This window comes from Mixia osmundae (genome assembly GCF_000708205.1).
Source record: "Mixia osmundae IAM 14324 unplaced genomic scaffold scaffold_2, whole genome shotgun sequence".
NCBI lineage: Eukaryota > Fungi > Basidiomycota > Mixiomycetes > Mixiales > Mixiaceae > Mixia > Mixia osmundae.
The window spans coordinates 1,049,295-1,059,943 of record NW_014575562.1 but is presented as its reverse complement, the minus strand read 5'-3'; the positions used below and the strand labels follow the sequence as shown (position 1 = coordinate 1,059,943).

Sequence of the window (10,649 nt, the reverse complement as noted above, 5' to 3'; positions counted from 1 at the left end):
TGCACCTAAAAGGCATGTTGCGTAGCAGAATCGTAGAATGAATCCTCTGAGCCTTCGCTGTCTGGTGCCTGTGGGTTATGTTCAAGACTGCTGGCCCTTTGCTTGATCGCTGGTCGGCGCGAAATTGGCACGCGTGCCGAAGTAGAATCTGAGGCCTTGCGTACCGGGGGCTGTGTACCCATCGCATATTGCCTATTGATGTCGCGCGTGATCACGCGTCTAGGAACGCGGTAATCAGAATCATCTGCTTCATCCTCATCGACTTGTGGCGTTGTACTTCTACCCCTCCGCCAGCTTAGTGCCTCTGCCAGCAGCTCTTGCTCGGATTTCTCTACTACGTCATCGTCTAGTGCGACGCCATGCGTGAGCGGGTTGTACGGGCTTGGGCTGCGAGGGGTAGCGCCGTCGAGGAAAGCACTGCCCGGCAAAGGCGACGAAGGAGAACGTGGGGACAGGCGTTGATATGAGGATCGTCTGGACGAACCGGGTGATGGCGAGTCTGCAGCACGGGCGGACGAACTAAGCAACAGAGGTCTCGGCTTGCTGTTCGAGACTCGTCTGTTACCCTTGTCCTCACTCTGTAGCTGACCTGACGCGACAGACTTTATTGGCGATGCACGTCCATTTGCATGGTCAGGAGGGACGAAAGGCTGATCTGATTGAACGCTTGCGCGGCGCAGTCCGTTGCGAGTCGTGTCTAGTGTGACACCAAGTCCTTTGTAGCTCGTAGTCATATCGTCTCGCAATTTCTGGATGGCTCCCGGAGCCTGTGCGCGCAGGTTTGTGGTCGCTTTCGACAAACTGGCCGCAGTATCTGAGCGCTGGAAGGCATCGGCGTAACGCTTGAACAGACCGCTAGCGGCGGTCATGGGTGATGGTGACACGCTGATTTCAGGCGTTGAGCTTGCTTGTGAAGTACCGAACAGTCTCGACCTTGCCGTGCTGGAAACAGCCGCAAGACGAGCTTTTGCAAGTGACAGACCATCCTGCAGATTGTCTCGCGCAAGCACATCGTCAGGCCCTTGACCAGAGATTGACGCAGTCAAGCGCCTCTCGCGATACGTCCCTGCCAGCAAGACCAAGGTTGCGACATCGTTGTATTGATACCTCTGCAGCAAGCGCAGCGCTTCTTCGAACGTCGTCGCATCGCCTATGAGCACATCACGCTTCAACGTGATCATGGCACAGCAAATGTCAACAACATGCGCCAGGAATGGTGACAAACCGTTTTCGATAGCGTGACCTTGTTCTGGCCGAGCAGGTATCAGAGCAAATAGTCGATCCCATAGTGACAGGATGTCCGGTATCCGGAAACACTGCGCAAAAAGCGACACAATCCACTGAAAGGCGTAGTATGAGGAGGTGATACCGTGACTGGCGAGAGCGTCTGCCAGGTCGCTGTCCTGCCATCGCAGCTGTGCGTCAAATTTGCGTAGGATGTACCCTATTCCGACAGTGGCATTCGACTTGGCAGCAGATGACTTTGTGTCGATGACATCTCCGTCTAAGCTTTCGTTAAAGCAATCCGACAGCTCGCCCATCAGGTGATTGAAGCACCAAAATGTGTCTGCCTCTGCATGTCCTGCCAAGACCTGGATGCTACTCCGCTCTTGATGAACAGTGGGAGGCCGAGCAATGGCAAAGTAGAGCGGCGACAAGACGTCTGCCATGCCTTGTACATAGCCGAGACCTGGGTTGAGCTGGGCGAAAATGTATAATAGCCTCTCGAGGACTTCCCAATGGCGATCCTCTGCTTCCGTCGCGTTGCCATTCTGCGCGAAATGTGCGGACGAGCCGGCGCGAGGCGAGTGATGCTTGTCACGGTAGCCCAATCCAGATGAGAGCTGTGCTATCCGCTCGAATACGGCTCGTCGGTGATTCTGCGTGTGCTCCGGCTGGGATGCGCGTCGAAGAGGCAGACGCGATGTGAGCGGGCAGCCGGAGCACGCAGCCACAGGCTGGGCAAAGAAGTCGAGTGCGAGTTGTGTACGTTGTATGTCTTTGTCTATCTGATCCAACCAAGCATCCTCTCGTGATAGCGCTTTCGAGAGATCAGGCTGCAGAGGCATCAGACCGGCGCGTGAACCTATCTGACGAGACCGACTGGAGGCTGAGCAGCGATCTTGACCCCGAGATCTTGCACAAAGTCATAGTAGGCTTCACGCTTCGACTTGATCTCGGCCTGCCAGCGTGACTTGTCGGCGGGCAGCAGGCCTAGCAGGATCCGCCATGCAGTCGCTCTGTGCGAGTCAGGCACGCCTGCATGTTCGTCAGACACGACGCTGGTGCAGTAGACCGTGTCTGTCGATACCTTGTGCGCATAGATGACTGTATGAATATAGCTCCAGTCTATCGTCTTGCGGCGCAGACGGTGCGCATTGCGCGTGAAGCTTGGCAAAGAGCTCCAGCCTGGCCTTTTATTTTAGCAATGCGGCTTACGCAGGCTGACAGGCTTACTTTGCGTGCTGCTCGCTCTCGATGGTCATGACTGCTCGCCGTGTCCGCACGAGGCCGTACTATCGGACGATCACCTGTCTTGGCCTGTCTTGTCTGTCGCGTGGGCAAGACAAAAGTCGAAGAAGCTCCCGACCAGCTATGGTGTCCCAATGATGACTCTGTTCCGTGGAAAGGCTCTAACAGCACGCCTCGCATCGATAGAGCGACTTCCGAGCTTGCGAGTTGACAATGTTGATCGCGCTGCGTCTGGTGTTCTGAACGCCCATCGACTTGAGCACCCGAGATGGACCACGTCGCCGTGACACTACCGGCATACGTCATGCCAGCATTGTGACTTCTGTCACGACCTGTTCGGAGATGCACACGTCAGACGGCTGATCAAGATGGTTGGCCAGAAAGCATACATGCGATCATAAAGCGGCGCGATCTGCTACCAGACACTGGCCTGGCTCTTCGCATCCTGACGTCTCGAGCGAGCACACAACAAGGCTGGCAATACACGGTAAGAACGACGCGGAGGAGTTGTGCGCTCTCGAGCTGTGTTGACGCTTCAAGCCCTTCACGAAAAGTCTCGCGATAGGACGGTTGCCAGCGACGAGAGCGCTCACTCAGCCAGATGTGTACATCATCAGCACTTGCGCACTGGCGACACTGCACACATGCCTGGTCAATCTTGATTGCATACGCGATATAATCGTGAGCAGGTCGCGGAAGATGATTGCCGCCTTTGAGGTTGGCCTACACGGTCGTCGCACTGCAAGTTGGGCGTTGGACGCGTCGAGGACGTCGAACTCGCGTGGCTTACGTACGGATGCTCTTTCTTCCCGCGCACTCTTCCTTGCTCGGTTAAGATCCATCGGCAAGATCGTACGATTCGGCGGGCAGGGGACATATAAAAGGACTGAACATCTCGTCCTTTCCCCCAAGTCTTTGAAGCCCAAAGAGATTTACTTTTGCTGGACGAGAGTACCTTTCGCGAGCCTCAAAGCATCATACGAACGTATTATAAGCTGCATAAGCCTACNACTATAATGGTTCAAAGCTTGCTGTCAAGACCTCAAGTCAAGATGGCGGGTTGTGCGGTCATGTCGCACTTTGCTCAGACGGCGCCTATCCAGATCTATCCTCGCTCTGTCGCACGTATCGTCGTCAACCTACCTCGCTCCCGCCGCAAGCCGACTTGGGGTNGGGAAGAAGACGTCGTGCTTCAGTCAGCATGGCTGCGCTCTTTCACTACCGATGGAACGCTGGCCACTCTGGATATGGACAGACCACCCAACAAGTCCATGNCGCCTTATGTGACGAAGCCGAAGATAGAGCTCAAGGCAAAGGCAAAGAAGTCAGTTCGTTTTGACGAGACGGTGACCGTGCATAGNTACCCTGCACCCATCACCANGTCGGTCGCTTTCAGCAGCCGCATTCAAGTCAGAACTTACCAGCCGGCGAGACCTCGCCCGGCAGTGATCTCTGCGCCTGCGATCCCCAAGATCGTCCTCACCTCACCAGGTTGCACGGAACGCACTATCTTACGAGCTCAGCCTGGGCCGGGGGCCAATCCGGTCAAGAAGCCTGCCGTCGAGAAAGTGNTTCCATTCAAGGACATCAAGTTCANNACTCGCTTCTCGAGACGGTCAGCGCTTTAGTGTTGTCGCATGCTTGCTNGCGNGAGTCGCGTCGCCGCGCTGAGTCTGAGGGTCTTGGTCTTTTCTGGGTTTCTTCTGAATCTGAATGAGCTTGCTCTTGTGCTGACTTGCTCTTGTGCTGATTTGCTGATGTGCTAGCTCTGCTGACGTGCTGACTCGCTATTGTGCTGACTCTACTGACGTGCTGACTTTACTAACGTTCTGACTTTACTGACACGCTGACGTTGCTGACGTACTGACATTACTGACGGGCTGACACTGCCATCGTGCTGACTCTGCTAACGCACTGACTTTGCTGATATGTCGGCTTTGCTGACGTACTGATTTTGTTGACACTGACTTTGCTATTGTGCTGACTTTGCTAACGTAGCGACATTATCAATGGAATGACACTGCTAACGGACTGACTTCGCTATTGTGCTGATGACCGGTTGTGCTGACCACTAATAGTCTGACTTCGTTGACATGCTGACACCGCTGATGTGCTGATCTTGCTGATAGTGATAACGTGCTGTGGATTGTGTCTGCCGTGCTGCCGAGTTGGCCATAGTCCTGAGTATCGACGACAATGAGACTTGGAAGAATGATGGTGGTACACGCATGCGCTGAAGATGCCATCCCACAGCGATTGGTCGCAAACACAATCAATCGGGTTAACGCAGTGTTAATGTCGGACATCGTGCCGACAGTCCTGAATAGATGCGGTAGCAGATCCTTTGGTCAGATTGCATAGGAGCTCGTCAGAAAGAGGAGGATAATGATTAGGAACATGAAGTGAAGGGCGACCCATATCGGGCGGCATAGACGATGCGATGAGATAGGCACGCGACGCGGAAAGCGTCATTTGCATTGGCATTGATGCAAATTGATGGACCATACCAGCGCTGCTGCACACAAGCTTGCAGCATCAGCAGAGCCCAAGCGAGCACTCTTATGCGAATACATCATCTGCGAAGCTTTTGGGGAGCTTGTCGGCGTCAGTTCATCTGCTTCCAGAGAGCCAATCTGTGCTCATGTCGTCGAGCAGGATGTCGCTCGTGTTCTGCTTCAAAGGGGCCGAATCACGCTGCATACGCTCTGTCGGTGCTTGCCAATGCCGAGTAAAATCGTCAGGAGCGCCTTGGTGACACTCATTCAGCATCATTGCTGCTTTTATGCCACGCGAGCAGACGACCCTTTTCCGCTGTATGAGATCAATCAGGAGAATGTCATGCTCAGGCTATGGCACGATGCCATCATCAATCAGCTCGCAGACGAGCAGTGCTTTCTCGTCGCTACTCTCCTCCAGAACGGCACCATGCGCGGCAGTGATCTCGTCGAGGCCCTTTGCAGCAGTTCGTCATGGCAAGCATGTGCGTCAGCAGTCGGACGCAGAGCATCCTAACTTACTGACTGTATGCTGCAGCGAAAACAAGAGCGACTCAAGCGCTTTCCGGTCTTTGCCAGCGCGGCTACTTGGGCATCATGACTGCAAACCTGACAAGCAGTCCTCAAGACGAAGCACACGACTATCGCGAGAGGAAGCTGGCAGAGATGCCCAAGAACAACACGCCGAAAATGCAAAAGGCGCTTGCAAGCGAAGTCTATCAGTTTCTACTCAGACGAGTCGGCGAGGATCACGACTTGGCGCAAGAGGACGCGTTTCTGGAGCCAGCAGATGAAGAGGAACATGTCAGAGTAGGTACAGCCCCAAGGATATCAAGATCATGCTGAGAAGGTTCTCGACAGAAGCGTCGCAAGGCAGACTCGGACAGGCACGCTTCGAAGAGGCCCAATATATTGCAGACCAGCTTCAACGTAAGCGATCCTCATGATTGCAGCCGGCAAGGCACTGATAGCCTGCTGCAGCCCGAAAGCTATTACATGATCAATTATACCCGCTTTCTGATCAAATTTCGCAACAAGGTGCGCACAACACTTGCGAGTGAATACGAGCTCATGCTGTCTGACAGATGGTCGAAGACTCAACGCGCGCGCGCTACAACAGAGGCGTTGCCCTGGTCATGCAGCAGGCACTTAAGCTTACCGAAGCCAAACAGAGACGTCTACGCGAACCGCTGTCCGGTCAGTCATCTGTGCCGGATTGTCGAGCTCGCTCACATAGCTAGCAGAGCGCTTCCGGACTACAGAGATTCTGGAGGAATTGGCTGTACGCCGTCATGGAGAAAGTCGTGCGGAAGTGATGCGCTCCTTCGTCAGCATGGCGTCAGAGTTCAATGTCCTCAACCCGGAGTCTTGTGAGATTCAAGAATTTCGGATCGATCAAAAGACGACGCAGGAACTCGTCGGCGAGATACTCGTGCGACTTGCGCGAGAGGACGAGGACTTTCTTGAGGCGGGTTCGGGAGGCGTAGCGGAGCATGCTTGGCTCGAGCGTTCCGGCGGTCCGACGGTGAGAAAACAGAGCACCAATCGAGATGGCGAGACCTGGCGTATCAACTTTGCTGCTATTCGCAGCTCGCTCAAGCTCGCCCTGATCGAGAATTACATTCGGCACAGGCTCGACGCCGTCTGCTGGAGAATCTGGTTGCTCTTGCTTCTCAAAGGCAATTTGGAGGAGAAGACTGTATGTCCTGTGCAAGGCCATGCTCATCACGCTGACTCGATGCAACAACAGATCTGCAAGCAGGCAATGATACCTGCCAAGGAATGTCGAGACGGACTCCTGAGCCTGTACCGGGCCCAGCTGATCGAATCCCAAGAGGTACCGAGAACGAACGAGCGCATACCTCAACGAACTGTCTTCCTCTGGTTCGTCAATCTCAATCGCGTCGAGACACAACTCGTATCGCAAGCTTACGACATGCTGGTCAACATCAACATCAAGTTGCAGGGCCTACTGTGCGACAATGGCATACTCGTCGCCAAGGGCAAGCTCAAGAGCGTCCAGGAGGACCCAAGCCTGCTCAAGGACTCCGAACACGAGTTGATCAGGACGGTCGAGTATGCTGTCGCCGCGCTCAGAGCCAACAGCCAGAGGTTGGTGCACGACATTTTTATCCTGAGCGGAATTTAGGCGCAGATCGATCATCGGCGATTTGTGGTCCCGAATGCAAATTTGAGATCTTTTCGAGATTCCAACTCCGAAAGATCGACTTTGATACCAAGAAGTCTCGGCAAGTAGGCGTGCCACGCTGCCTGAGCTCGGCACGAAGCACGCACAGTCACCGCATTGCACTCCAAGAGCGCGCAGAACAGCAATGTTGGCTTTGACGGTGGATCCTTGGTCTCCTTGATCTCCGACCCAGCATAGCGGAATATCGCGTGCGCGCTCTTCCAGTCATGGGGGACGCTAAGATGCCCGGCTCGCCTCGAGAGATTGGCAAGGCCATCTTGCCGACGCTGGCAGCCAGACGAAAGCTGTCGGTTGACGAGACAGCGGCCAGGGACAAACTTCTTATGTACAACGGTCTCAATAGCTACGCTCCCGTTGCTGGTCAGGAAGGAAGCTCCAGGCCCGGCATTGATCGACTCATCAGTACAGAATCGGTAGGCAGTCTTATGTCGCAGCACAGATCAAGCGTTTCCGAGTCCCTCTCCGGAGGTAGTCCGGCGCCCGCCGCCGTCGCCGCCTACGCGAGCCGGCAAGGCGATGAGGCCCGCAAAGCATTGCAACACTATCATCTCCACGGTCACTTTGCGGCCAAGGCATACCGCGCCGGGACCGATCCTCAAGCAGTGCTTCAACGGTACGTCCACGCGAATTGCCGGCCCTCAGCAGCTAATCCAAATCGCGTCTGCAGATTTGCGCTCAGGGACAACAGCTCACGCGTGGGTATTCTGAGAGCGTTACGCATCGTGAAGAGCGTCTTTAGCGTTCCTGCGGTAGCGCTAGTCCTGGGTGATCTAGAATGCCGTGCTGTCGTGGCGTCCATGGGGCTGTCGGCCCAGCAAGCTATATACCTCGAGTCACAGGACATTTCGATCTGCACTAGCAAAGACGCGACTGTCGAGCACCCCGAAAGCACTGGAATGCTGTCAGCACCTGGCGGCATAACATGCTTCGTTAAGCAGCCTGTCGAGGCAAATTTGGAAGGCCCAGATAAGCCTACACTTATCGGTCACCTGTGTCTCATAGATCAAGGTCGACAAGATCAACGCTTCGCTCCTCTCAGCGGAGCTGACTTGTCCCTGCTGAACGATTTCGGAGAACAAATGGGCGCGGAAATTGAAGTAGCTCTCCGAAGGCGTACAGCGGATAGAAATGAATGCATCAGGGACGACTTGTCAAGCTTGCTGATCAAGACACTCAGCGAGCCAAGTGACGGCGCGGCGAACGCGCCGGCAGAGCTACGCAGAACATCGACAGCGTCCGCGTCTCAAGCCGATCGACAGTCGACCGGTCTGCCTGGAACTGTACTGTCCGAACCGTCACAGAGCGACACCCTCGAAGAGACGGACATGACTCTGTTCGATCGCGCAGCTGAGAGCGCCCGTCGATTGCTACACGCTGACGGCGTGCTCATACTAGACGCTCGAGAATTCCATATATCTAAGCACGGGGCAACAGACTTTGCATCGCAAGCGCGAAGCGCGACTTCTGACGTCTCTGCCGCGCCGAAAAGCAGGGGCAAGCAAGCACGCAAAGCGCGTGCCACTGCTGCGCTCGATGGCACGAGTGTCGGCTGGTTAGAAGACGCGCCGCAAGAGCACGAAGGGCCTAACGATCGGCCGCAATACATGCTTGATGCGAATGCATCTGCACGAACGCGCATCCTTGGGAAATTCGAATCACTAGAGTGCGACGGCTGGTCTCAGCGGTTGCGCAACGATGACACTAGTCAGCTGCTGTCCGAGGTCTTGTTGCGCTACTTGCAGGACAGTCGCGTCAACTTCAGCTGGGATGAGCTCACGGTTGTCCTAGCTAAATTGCTTCCTGCAAGGACACAAGAAGCGCTCGTCATGCCCTTCTTCAACAATGACACGCAGCCTCAGATGATCCTGATGGCGGTCAAATCAGCTCCTTGGTCACCGTTCGATCTAGCGTCTGAAACGATTGCCAGAGCAATCGGCGCGATCTGCATGTCGTCACTGCAGCGACGCCAATTACACCAAGCTCAAAACGTACAGTCCTCTTTCATCAGCTCCATCTCACATGGTAGGTGCATTGCAGCTATTGCTTTCTCAGCTGACCCCTTGGCAGAGCTGAGGATACCTATATCGTCGATCATGATGCAGATCGAGGCAGTTCAGGAGGCGATCGCACCCAATCCGGACAGCGATTATGTCTTATCGCTGCTCGATCTCATGCACGTTGCTTCGACTTCGCTTCGCGACATTCTCGAGGATGTACTCGAGTTCGGTCAAGCTGGCAGCAAAGCAGCCCCTGCCCCTACTGAAGTAGATCTTGAGGAATTGCTCATCTCAACGGTCCGATCCTGCGCCGTCAGGAAGGCGCACTTCGATTCATTGGTCGTCAGCGATGCCAACATCAACACGATCGTTGCAGAGCCTACACACGTCGAAATCATTGCTGAGATCGAGCAGCGATCAGATTGGCTGGCTGTCATCGATGCGACTGGTCTGCGACGCATCATTCTCAACTTGCTAAGCAATTCAATCAAATTTGTCAAGTCTGGCTCGATTCGTGTGACGTTGCAGCAATATCAGGGCGCGACAGACGGGCCAGACTGTATTCAGCTGATCGTTGCCGACACGGGCTGCGGTATGAGCGAAGAGTTCGTCGCCAAACGGTCTTATTTCAAACCATTCAAGCAAGAGAACCCGTTGCTCGAAGGTGCAGGCTTGGGTCTCTCGCTAGTCCTGAATCTCGTCAGGCGGATGCATGGTGAAATCGATTTGCAGTCACAGCTTGGCGTCGGTACGACTGTGTATGTCACCTTGCCGCTTCGCTTCCGACATGAGCGACAGTGTGAACACCGACAAATCGCCAGAGCATACAGCAACAGTGCACTAGCCCGCGAGCCAGATCGCAGAAAGCTGCATCTCGGCAAGGAGGCCGATCGCCCGAGCACACCCCCCAAATCAGCCTCAGGCACAGAGTCCTCAGTCGATGAGCAATCTGAGTCTGCGGGCCTTCGCGTCATGGTCGCAGAGGACAATGTGGTCTCGCGCAACATCCTTGTCGGTCTGTTAAAGCGCAAGAAAGTGCAATATATCGCAGTCGATGACGGCTCTCGCCTCGTAGAAAATTATCTCACTTTCCGGCCCCACCTCATCTGGTAGGCTTTGCTGTGATATGACTTGCAGCGGACGTTGATCGAAGGTGACGGCAGGACGGACATACAGATGCCCACTTCTGGCCTGGAAGCCGCGGCGCAGATACGCAAACTTGAGCAGGCGTATCGCTTACCACGCGCCAGGATCGTTGCCTTCTCTGGCTCGAGCAAGGAAGACTCTAGCCGAGAGGGATTGCTCGGCACAGGAGGTGGGTCTACTTGCACAAACATAGCGCCAAACTAATGTTAGTGCTCAGAGCTTGACGATTACTTCGTCAAAGGGTCGATCAAGCTTGTTGAGCTGTCTAGAAGTCTGGATGCTCTTCAACAAGCCATCAATAGCTCTCAGAAGCAATCACCTCGACCAAAG

General features: G+C 54.8%; 2 protein-coding genes across 2 annotated transcripts in view; one reads left to right on the top strand and one right to left on the bottom strand.

Moving 5' to 3' along the window:
- Positions 1 to 5: 5 nt before the first annotated feature.
- On the bottom strand, positions 6 to 2,896 carry L969DRAFT_101824 (uncharacterized protein; the record flags this gene model as incomplete). The annotated part of the gene is made up of 5 exons (XM_014714727.1): positions 2,862 to 2,896; positions 2,458 to 2,804; positions 2,312 to 2,409; positions 2,105 to 2,259; positions 6 to 2,057 (listed from the first exon to the last, which is right to left on the bottom strand). Exons 2-5 carry the CDS (start codon positions 2,484 to 2,486, stop codon positions 6 to 8), a joined length of 2,334 nt encoding a protein of 777 aa, XP_014570213.1. The 5' UTR covers positions 2,487 to 2,804; positions 2,862 to 2,896.
- Positions 2,897 to 3,455: 559 nt separating this feature from the next.
- Positions 3,456 to 10,649, top strand: part of L969DRAFT_101823 (uncharacterized protein) — a gene marked incomplete at its 3' end in the record, with an annotated part of 7,542 nt that continues 348 nt past the window's right edge. Inside the window, exons 1-14 of the mRNA XM_014714726.1 lie at positions 3,456 to 4,063; positions 4,983 to 5,076; positions 5,128 to 5,452; positions 5,506 to 5,777; positions 5,829 to 5,897; positions 5,949 to 6,005; positions 6,053 to 6,164; positions 6,212 to 6,666; positions 6,718 to 7,079; positions 7,349 to 7,789; positions 7,844 to 9,198; positions 9,244 to 10,282; positions 10,337 to 10,488; positions 10,537 to 10,590. Coding sequence (XP_014570212.1) covers positions 3,489 to 4,063; positions 4,983 to 5,076; positions 5,128 to 5,452; positions 5,506 to 5,777; positions 5,829 to 5,897; positions 5,949 to 6,005; positions 6,053 to 6,164; positions 6,212 to 6,666; positions 6,718 to 7,079; positions 7,349 to 7,789; positions 7,844 to 9,198; positions 9,244 to 10,282; positions 10,337 to 10,488; positions 10,537 to 10,590 — 5,362 coding nt within the window. The 5' untranslated portion in view covers positions 3,456 to 3,488. The remainder of the gene's footprint in view (positions 4,064 to 4,982; positions 5,077 to 5,127; positions 5,453 to 5,505; positions 5,778 to 5,828; positions 5,898 to 5,948; positions 6,006 to 6,052; positions 6,165 to 6,211; positions 6,667 to 6,717; positions 7,080 to 7,348; positions 7,790 to 7,843; positions 9,199 to 9,243; positions 10,283 to 10,336; positions 10,489 to 10,536; positions 10,591 to 10,649) is intronic.